This window comes from Bacillus rossius, chromosome 17 (assembly GCF_032445375.1).
Source record: "Bacillus rossius redtenbacheri isolate Brsri chromosome 17, Brsri_v3, whole genome shotgun sequence".
Lineage (NCBI taxonomy): Eukaryota > Metazoa > Arthropoda > Insecta > Phasmatodea > Bacillidae > Bacillus > Bacillus rossius.
In genome coordinates, this window is record NC_086344.1 from 6,416,434 (window position 1) to 6,427,563 (window position 11,130).

General features: G+C 42.1%; 1 protein-coding gene across 4 annotated transcripts in view; it reads right to left on the minus strand.

Moving 5' to 3' along the window:
* LOC134540854 (DNA methyltransferase 1-associated protein 1) overlaps positions 1-9,076 on the minus strand; it is a 76,728-nt gene extending 67,652 nt beyond the window's left edge. Inside the window, exons 1-2 of one of the 4 annotated variants that reach the window (XM_063383855.1) lie at positions 8,827-9,076; positions 4,043-4,252 (exon numbers count right to left, since the gene is read on the minus strand). In XM_063383855.1, the coding sequence (XP_063239925.1) occupies positions 4,043-4,250 (208 nt within the window). In that variant the 5' untranslated portion in view covers positions 4,251-4,252; positions 8,827-9,076. The other 3 variants (XM_063383857.1, XM_063383854.1, XM_063383856.1) reach the window with 3 other exon arrangements.
* Positions 9,077-11,130: the final 2,054 nt, after the last annotated feature.

Consider the following 11,130-nt stretch of genomic DNA (forward strand, 5'->3'; position numbering starts at 1 on the left):
AACTCAGGATCTAAGCCCTTTGTCGCGAGAAGTGAAGGTACTCCGGCAAACAAGTGTCCACAAGCAACTTCGCCTAACAGAAGTTATAAGATTGAAAAAGCAAGAAAATTTTCTTAAAAGGAAATAAAAAAAATATTGAACATGTGATACCATATGTTGAAAGCTATCCAGATACAGCATGTTTGTGAAACAGCTGATTAATAAAAGGAACCTTAGCTACACTGAAGCCAGGAGCCTCAGTAGATTACAAGACTCATGTTACTGATAGTAACCAAGATGAGATGAAATGTGAACACTTGTTCAACCCAGCGAGACCGCTACGGGATGAAAACAACATTAATGAAAGATGAGAAGAGGAAGATAAAGCCTCTACAGCTGTTGAGCTGAGCACAGCAGACTGAAATTGAAAAATCACTAAGTTGGTAATTGTGTAAACCAACGATTTCTCTGTATAGGAGAAGAAAATGGAAACAATGTGTAAAGACACTATGAAATTTTGATTGTACAACCTGTAAACATAATGAAATGTAAATGTTATGATGTGTGAATGTTATTATATATATAGTTATATGTAAATGTTATGTTTTATGATCAATTGCTAATATGTACTATGCAAACATAATAATGAACTATTAATTGTTAATATGTACATGATATGATATATATTCTTTGAGGAAAATGTTAACAAGTGTTTTAAAATGCAAATGTAAATTGCAAGCTAAAGATGCTATAATTAAATGCAAATATTTTTAATAATGAAATGTAAACATGTAAGTTACAAACAATGAGTAATGAATATAAATTATGTTAGCTATCAATATGTTATAATGTAAAGCAAAACATGTGATGTTTGATATTCAATAATGATATGCTATAATGATATGTTTTGTAAAATGTATGAAATCTCATGAAATGAGAACACAAACAAGCAAATGCACTGTGATGCATATTAATCAAGTACGAACTAACAATGTGATATGTTAGTAGCAAGCAAAGTCATAATATTGAATTTATCGGTTATTGATAACCATGCATTGTTATGCAAGAATTGAGATTTAATAATTAATTGTATTTATTTATTTTTTTTTCCTAACAATGATGTTAATAATGTGAATGTTATATGTTAAGCTAGGAATTTTAAGATTAATTTAAGATATTTTTGTTTTTTTAACGGTGACGTCATAGTGTTCCGCGACAAGTACACAAGTTGTATTGCCTGCAGACACTTGTATTTGCAAGAGTACAAGTACGCACATAGTGATTAAGTTATCGGTTAAGACCCGGACACCTATACTTAAGTCAGGTGCGAAGGTTACACCAGAGTGAGCTAGACGTAGTGCGGTTCGCAACGATTGTGTACCTAACAGTGATGGGAATAGACGAGTGCTTCCTTGTGGGAAGTGATGACCTCGCCCCACGCAATCAGCACCGCAGACGCCACGACGCCGTCTTGCGCGTAGTCGTGAGGCAGGGCGGCTGGATGCCGCCACATCAGCAGTTGATGACGTCAGCTGCAGTGCCAGATGCCGTGTTGTCTGGTACAGCATCATCGCCCCACGCCAGACCCCGTCGACGCGTGGTGAACCAGGCCAGGTTTGTTGGTCGTTTTGAGGACAGGCGCCGTCTCGACGCCACTGTCCGCTGCAGGAAGGAGGAGTCGCAGCAAGGATGCAGTCATCACCGCAGGTGGATGTTGACCCACTGCCGTGACGTGACCTGGAGAACGTCCTATTGTTGACTCGCGTGTACATTGCACCCCTTCGAATCCCTTTAGTGAATCATACTCACAGTAAGTAAGTCCTCCCGAGTCCTTCTCAACAGGAGCGGCTCAAGGCAGAAGCTGTCGGAGAGCAGCAGCAGTTCCAGCCTTCGAAGATTTTGCACTGCAAAATCCGTGAACTTCTTCGCGCAGGTCTGTTAGCAGCGACGACCCGACAAAAAGTGTTTAAAAAGGCGCGATTTTCAGGCGCGCAACGGTAAAAAACGAATCGAGGAGGAGAGGTAGTTTCTCTCAAGTTGTTTTTTTTTTGTTTGTCGTTTGGTGCGCGCGTTGCTAGGCAACGAAGAGTGTTGTGTATTGTGCGACGGAGAAAGGGAAGTGCCAATCACATTGCACCGTTTTGAACAGGTCAAAGAGCACTGTTCAATGTAATTGACAAGGGCGGCAAAATCTGTACTGCAACATGTTTGTTTTGACAGTTTAATTATTTATTATTATTTACGATTTATTTTATTTTTGTTTGCTCTATGTATAATATTATTTATTTTCAGAAACGGCAATATTTGGTTATGTATGTCTATGAAAAAGTGATTCTTTGGATTTTTAGTGGACTATTTGAACGAGGTATTGTTGATACCCCTCTAAGGACTAATGGACTTGAAAACTGTAAACGGTAAAATTAACGCCGTAATTTTATAATGTAAATTATAATTTTAATATTTATGTATTTAAATTTTAAGTGAAATTTTGTTATCCATGCAATTGTTGCGTTCGGAGTTTACGTTTTCGGTAAGAAATTATGTACTTGAAACGATCCTTTTGGCCAATCACGGGCCACCATTTAAAAGTGAGTCTTACTGGTTATTTTGAGGAAACTAGTAAGAAAGGGAGTTCTACAATGGCCAGCTGAATGAGCGGCAACTTCGTGACGTCGGCGATTTTAAATCCTGAAAATTAGCTATCTAGCATCAGGCATCCCGGATAGTGGATGATAATTATGAACCATTAGGGAGTTCAGAATATTTAAATAGGATTTATCTAAAAAGATAAATATTATAGGAGTGATTAACGTGAGTAATAAAAGTGCCCAGATTTTTTGTGCCCTAATCTTATGCACGAATCACGAAACTCCCGTTTTTACGTCACATCGTCGTCGAAACTTATTATAAACATTGATTTTATGAATTAAATTGACTTTATAGCTGATTTAATTAATACTTGGACATAAATTTTACGAATTTACACATTTAATTAACAGACTCAGTGGTCCTATAGATGAGAGACTCTGAGCTCTGCCGATGAACTATTTGAACCTAACTAGCCGAGGTAAATTGATTTAAGTTCCCTAAAAACATTAATTAAAAACTGTGTAGTGTCAACGAACCCGAATTAAGACTTTTGAAAATATTTAAATGTGCGCAACATAACTCCTGGTAATTGAACTTTTATTGAATTACTATGATGTCACCGTTAAGTTAGGTTGTTGTTTTGGATATGAATAGTAATTAAATATATTAATAAGATTGAAATTTTGAAATAGTTTTACATTGAAAATAAAATAATTCTATATTTAATATTCAAAGTGTTGCGTTGTGTCATTTGTACTTTCACCTACTCCAGTGTGTATTTATGTATGTTCCACAGCAATCAAATAACACTTAACTGTGACTTACCTTTATATCAACATTACCAGTGAAGAGTCACACCATTTAAGAAATCTAATTTATTACACAGTTTTATTCAGCCCAACGTTTAAGTGTGTGTGTGGGGCCTAAACTACTAGAAAGTTCCTCCACATATTTATTTGGCACTCCAAGTGGGGCCTATTTATTACAAAATAAAGCTTAAAAGGGTCCGCACAAGATAGGTCATAGATACACGAACAGTGAGTTTGTGTCATTTCTCTATGTCCGCCACACTGTCATATAGTAAGGTGGCAACTTCCTAACCATCTCCTCGGTGAAACCCATCCACTTAATGAAGCTCACGTCCAACACATCTTGCCTAGGGGTTACCTGCCTTCTCATAAAATGAAGGTGAAGTTTGGCATCCCGGTTTTGCACAAAGATTGTGCAATAAAAGAGACTTTTTAAAATCAAAATTTTTAATTTTTGAAGTGTATGTCCTACAGATATTAAAACTTGTTAGTGATGTTCCTCATATTTTGATGTTTTTAGCTTGGGTAATGCCGGGTACTTCAGCCAGTATTTAATATTTTAGTACTTGCTTTGACAGTGTGATGTATTAAACTGTTAAACAGAAAAAGATTGAATTTTGTTGAGAATATGTGGAGAGGTAGAGGTAGGAGAAAGTGGAACGTACCCGTGGTGGTCGGGAACAAGGGCGGGGCATCCTTGTTGTCGCTGTACAGCAGGGCGAACACCTCCCGGTGCATGCCCTCCGGCCTCTTGGAACCCTTGGTGGGACCGGGCTTCTTCTTCAGCTTGTCCGCGCCACTGAGGATGCTCTCCTTGGTGATCTCCGGCACGACGGGCTGCTCCAGCTCCAGGATGTCCCTCACGTCCGCCATGGCTGTCCAACACACGCTCCCTCGTCACATGTCCAGCATGTCCCTCACGTCCACCATGGCTGTCCAACACACGCTCCCTCGTCACACGTCCAGCATGTCCCTCACGTCCACCATGGCTGTCCAACACACGCTCCCTCGTCACACGTCCAGCATGTCCCTCACGTCCGCCATGACTGTCCAACACACGCTCCCTCGTCACACGTCCAGCATGTCCCTCACGTCCACCATGGCTGTCCAACACACGCTCCCTCGTCACACGTCCAGCATGTCCCTCACGTCCACCATGGCTGTCCAACACACGCTCCCTAGTCACACGTCCAGCATGTCCCTCACGTCCACCATGGCTGTCCAACACACGCTCCCTCGTCACATGTCCAGCATGTCCCTCACGTCCACCATGGCTGTCCAACACACGTTCCCTCGTCACATGTCCAGCAAGTCCCTCACGTCCGCCATGGCTGTCCAACACACGCTCCTTCGTCACACGTCCAGGATGTCCCTCACGTCCACCATGGCTGTCCAACACACGCTCCCTCGTCACACGTCCAGCATGTCCCTCACGTCCACCATGGCTGTCCAACACACGCTCCCTCGTCACGCTCCCTCGTCACAAGTCCAGCATGTCCCTCACGTCCACCATGGCTGTCCAACACACGTTCCCTCGTCACATGTCCAGCATGTCCCTCACGTCCGCCATGGCTGTCCAACACACGCTCCCTAGTCACACGTCCAGCATGTCCCTCACGTCCACCATGGCTGTCCAACACACGCTCCCTAGTCACACGTCCAGCATGTCCCTCACGTCCACCATGGCTGTCCAACAAACGTTCCCTCGTCACATGTCCAGCATGTCCCTCACGTCCACCATGGCTGTCCAACACACGCTCCCTCGTCACACGTCCAGCATGTCCCTCACGTCCACCATGGCTGTCCAACACACGCTCCCTCGTCACACGTCCAGCATGTCCCTCACGTCCGCCATGGCTGTCCAACACACGCTCCCTCGTCACATGTCCAGCATGTCCCTCACGTCCACCATGGCTGTCCAACACACGCTCCCTCGTCACACGTCCAGCATGTCCCTCACGTCCACCATGGCTGTCCAACACACGTTCCCTCGTCACATGTCCAGCATGTCCCTCACGTCCGCCATGGCTGTCCAACACACGCTCCTTCGTCACACGTCCAGGATGTCCCTCACGTCCACCATGGCTGTCCAACACACGCTCCCTCGTCACACGTCCAGCATGTCCCTCACGTCCACCATGGCTGTCCAACACACGCTCCCTCGTCACGCTCCCTCGTCACATGTCCAGCATGTCCCTCACGTCCACCATGGCTGTCCAACACACGTTCCCTCGTCACATGTCCAGCATGTCCCTCACGTCCGCCATGGCTGTCCAACACACGCTCCCTAGTCACACGTCCAGCATGTCCCTCACGTCCACCATGGCTGTCCAACACACGCTCCCTAGTCACACGTCCAGCATGTCCCTCACGTCCGCCATGGCTGTCCAACACACGCTCCCTAGTCACACGTCCAGTATGTCCCTCACGTCCACGATGGCTGTCCAACACACGCTCCCTAGTCACACGTCCAGCATGTCCCTCACGTCCACCATGGCTGTCCAACAAACGTTCCCTCGTCACATGTCCAGCATGTCCCTCACGTCCACCATGGCTGTCCAACACACGCTCCCTAGTCACACGTCCAGCATGTCCCTCACGTCCGCCATGGCTGTCCAACACACGCTCCCTCGTCACACGTCCAGCATGTCCCTCACGTCCACCATGGCTGTCCAACACACGCTCCCTCGTCACATGTCCAGCATGTCCCTCACGTCCGCCATGGCTGTCCAACACACGCTCCCTCGTCACACGTCCAGGATGTCCCTCACGTCCGCCATGGCTGTCCAACACACGCTCCCTCGTCACATGTCCAGCATGTCCCTCACGTCCGCCATGGCTGTCCAACACACGCTCCCTCGTCACACGTCCAGCATCTCCCTCACGTCCACCATGGCTGTCCAACACACGCTCCCTCGTCACATGTCCAGCATGTCCCTCACGTCCGCCATGGCTGTCCAACACACGCTCCCTCGTCACATGTACAGCATGTCCCTCACGTCCACCATGGCTGTCCAACACACGCTCCCTCGTCACATGTCCAGCATGTCCCTCACGTCCGCCATGGCTGTCCAACACACGCTCCCTCGTCACATGTCCAGGATGTCCCTCACGTCCACCATGGCTGTCCAACACACGCTCCCTCGTCACATGTACAGCATGTCCCTCACGTCCGCCATGGCTGTCCAACACACGCTCCCTCGTCACATGTCCAGGATGTCCCTCACGTCCGCCATGGCTGTCCAACACACGCTCCCTCGTCACATGTCCAGGATGTCCCTCACGTCCACCATGGCTGTCCAACACACGCTCCCTCGTCACATGTCCAGCATGTCCCTCACGTCCGCCATGGCTGTCCAACACACGCTCCCTCGTCACATGTCCAGCATGTCCCTCACGTCTACCATGGCTGTCCAACACACGCTCCCTCGTCACATGTCCAGATGTGGGAGCACTATCCGGTACTGGTCTTCAACCAAGCTACAGGGATTGTTCAGGCCCACGGCCATCGATAATTGCCAATTCTGCAGGATTATCGAACTTCAGTAAAGTTTTAACAAAAGACTAAATGTGAAAATTTGAAATTTAACCCGTTTCAGGGTGGGGAAAAAGGTTAAAAAATAAAGTTTTTTAAAAAAGTACGCTGGGTTTTTTGGTTGAGACCAGTTTTTTTTAGGTTTAAACCACCTTTTTTTACTACATTAGTTATTTTAATTCTCAGCATGATCAAATGAAAGCTATACAACATCCTACTTTCTGCGACTTTGTTGAACCAGAAAAGTTATAATATCTAAGAACTGAAATCCGGAAAATCTGCACATCTGACTAGGACTTACCCACAGAAAGGGTATTTCCCCACAGGAGGAGGATTCTCCATAGAATGGATGCTTCCCACAGAATGGGGATTTGCAGTACAGTCGGGGGCTTTCCCACAAAATAGGAATTAACTATTTAATATTTCTAAATTTTGAGGAATATTTAGCTGTGTATAATTTACAGCTGATTCAAAAATATAAATGATAAAATTTTGATTACAATAAAATTTTTTGTTCCTGTAAACAGTGCTACCAATAGCCTGGTACAACCATCAGTAATCACATTCATTCATACAGCGTAACATGCTTAAAACAAATGTGACTGGAAGTTTATACCAGAAAATAATGTCTACAAAAATAACACTCACTCCCATACAGTAGCTAGCAAGTTTTCTGTGCCCGGAATAAATATATAAGACTCCGTAATTTTGTAACTGGACAACTAAATCAATAATAGCCTACTGAAGTAAAATCCGTAAAACTTGACAGCACTGTGTAAATCACAAGAAACATTACTAAGCAAACTTTTGTTATTAGAGTATAATTAGTCCTTGCATTTAAAAAGTTAAGATATTCTATTAAAAAACACATTTTAAAAAAGGCAGTATTTTCATAAAAACCATTTAAACCATTATCATTTATGATTAAAAAGAACTTAATGCAGTGCCCAGAAATAAATAACTTAATGGCTAGGATACACCTGATACAATTTTAGTGTGTATTTCAAGTTTTTGGTTGATGATCAAACTGAAAAAATCCATAGCACATATGTGTTCATTTGAAAGCTAAACTATAATAAAAATACAAATTTTCCGTAACACTACTACTGAAAAGAGAAGAGCCAGTGGGGGAAGCACACACACACAAGCCTGGTAATTTCCACCTGTTTAGACAAACACTACAATGGATGAGTCACAATCTACTACTACTACTGAATTTACTAAATGTATAAAATAAATAAATATTTATACAATATATTGGGCTAATATTCTTACAGAGGGGCTTTTACTTAAACACTATAGACGTACCTGTATTTACGCTTAAAACTTTTAGTAAACTACCTAAACCTAAGTATCACAACGTCCTCTTAGACAAAAATCGTAAAACATGCTAGGAAGTAAAAAAAAAAGTTGAAATTTTTTATTATTATTTTTCAGAAAAGTGGCTCTCCTTCACGTAGAATTACCCATAATTGTAGTAATGAAGGATCTTATATATTACAAGTGTAATATAGATGATTAGGTGTCATGAAGAACAAATTTTTATAGCAAATTAGTAAAAAAAAACGTCGTGACTGTACAATAACCAATTAAATTAAAAACAAAATAAATCGAAACATAAACAAAATTATGTCAAAACGTGTTCTAAATTTCATTTATGACAACCCTAAAAAAATACAAATGATTAAGAAAACATGAAAAATGCCAACGATTTTAAATATAAATAAGGCACTTGACTTTTACTTTCTTTGGTTAAAATACTTTAAATTCGAGATTAAATAAACACAACCTAACACGACCAAACGTTCCATAAATTATAACTTTTTCAAACTACGTGTTAATTGGCCAACATTACAGACACGGAAGCATTCATGCCAATAAAATAAATTAAATATTATCCAGTCTTAAACCCACCTTTATCTATGATTAAACTTCAAGGCCGGTTCACACACTGTGTTTTGAGCGAACTTTTACCTGCTCAATTAAAGCTATTCAGATAAAACGGTTACAGTACAAGCGTCAATACTCGGTGATTAGTACAAGACAACCATGGAGGCATTTTTAATTTTGTGAATTTATGCAATCTGTATCATTAAAACCATTAGACTCAACAGTCAAAACATTTCAGAAAACAACATTGACTGGAAAACAATGTACAAGGTGGTCCACCTGGCCATAGAAAAACTAATTTCTCTTGTGAGGTTACTCCGTGAAGTGCAAGTTAAGTTTGAACATAGGCGCAAAGACTTGGGGCCAATTTATCCACACAGTCGTTAAGCGTTTTAACTAAGAGTAATTTAAATTAATAGAACTTTTTTAACTCACTGTTCTTGTGTTTTACTAGTTAAGCTATATTTAACTTTATTAAAGTTCGTTAGAAATTCAATTACAAGCAGTAGCCCTATTATTTTGTTCGTTTTTGGGTCATATTAAGTAAAGTTTGCTAACAAATAGGTACAGTTCAAAAGAATGAAAAATATTTTAATTAACATTTATTATATTACTTGTTATCTTTTATGCTATTAAAAACTCTCTCTCTTTATATATATATATATATATATATATATATATATATTCTTTATATATATATATATATATATATATATATATATATATATATATATATATATATATATATATATATATATGTGTGTGTGTGTGTGTGTGTGTGTGTGTGTGTGTGTGTGTGTGTGTATTTTTGAAGCCAACCGCCGATGCTGCCGCTGGTTCGCACAGGCCGTTACGTACAAACAGTACTTACTCGTAAGTGCATCGAACACGCCCTAGCATGATGTCTGCAGAGTGTGTGTAAGTGCGCCGCGACGAACACCAAGGCGACTACAGCGCCCGGCCGGGTGTGGCAATGCGCTAAATTAAATCAGTAATTATTCTGTTAAAATTAAACCAACCAAATTAATGACAATTACAAGATTATTAATTCATGTAAAACTTATGTACAATTGCTTAATCATGTACAGTCAAATATGTTGTTTAAGTCCAAAACTGGTCGGAGCTGTTTTCCCACGCTTCACATGTCTTGGCGCGAGGTCGCGTGGCGCCCTCGCGCTCAGTTGCCATCGAGAGCTCACAGGGGTATGTCGCTCCGCGAACGCAGAGCCTAAAGATTTCGCGCCACGTCCAGGTCATCGCAATAGTTGTAAGTTTCTTAAATCCTTTTCATTAGCTCTGCGCCCGACCCCACTCAGTCGTACGTCTTTTCGTGCGACTCTTAACTTAATTCATTTAATCCCAACAGGGATATATAACGTACTACGTAATTTTCACATCCTAAGCATTCGGACAGCAAACTTTGAATCATACGCAGTTTCCAGGCTTCGAAGCCAGTGAATCATTATTCGTCAAGAGCTCCTAGCAATCCTCGTGTGTCATGTACTAACTCCTTAATCTACATATATTACTATTCATCTTATTTAACTGTGTAACATCTAAGTTGCAATCTAACCAAGTAATGTAATAAGTGACTGTGACTCTTATGTTCTCATCAAGCCGGGCCTACGTACATTTCGGAACATTAACTTCTTGTAGCAGGTTAGATTGCAAATAACGTTAAGAACATTCAATTATATATTTTCGTTTACATGTTAACATTATTCACTGCATAAGCTGTTGCAGCCTATCAGCTCCGCGATTTTTCGCTGCATCCTCCACGACGATAACGGCTACAGTATAAGTCCGCACATACCATTTTGCCATTTATCCTGGTCGCGCGCATCGTCTACGTATAGGGACTCTCGTGCAGCGGCGGTCAGACAACAGACGTGGCCAGGCCTTGGACAAGCGTGTGTAACGGTTTTTAATAAAGTGCAGTGTCGGGTCAATCAGTTTACCATTTATTTCTAAGGCGTCCTGGGTGGCCTGAACAGCCCGGGTAGTTTAAACCGCGACGCGCTCCTGCCTGCAGCCACGAGGTCGAATCCCAGTTTTTGCCCCTGAGATCATTTTCAGACTAATAATTACTTCAAAAACTTAAACAGGCAGCGGGAGTGGTGTCTATATATATATATACACACACACATAAGATATTTCCACCTATGTACAGGCTCATCACGACATCTCTGGAACCATAAGGCCTCTAGACTTGGAATTTGATAGGAATATTCCTTTTTAGAGTAGAGGTCAGCTAAGAACGTATTTTACGAAATTCCACCCACAAGGGGCGTTGCGGGGGCGTTAATTAAAGAAAATTCTAATTTTCAA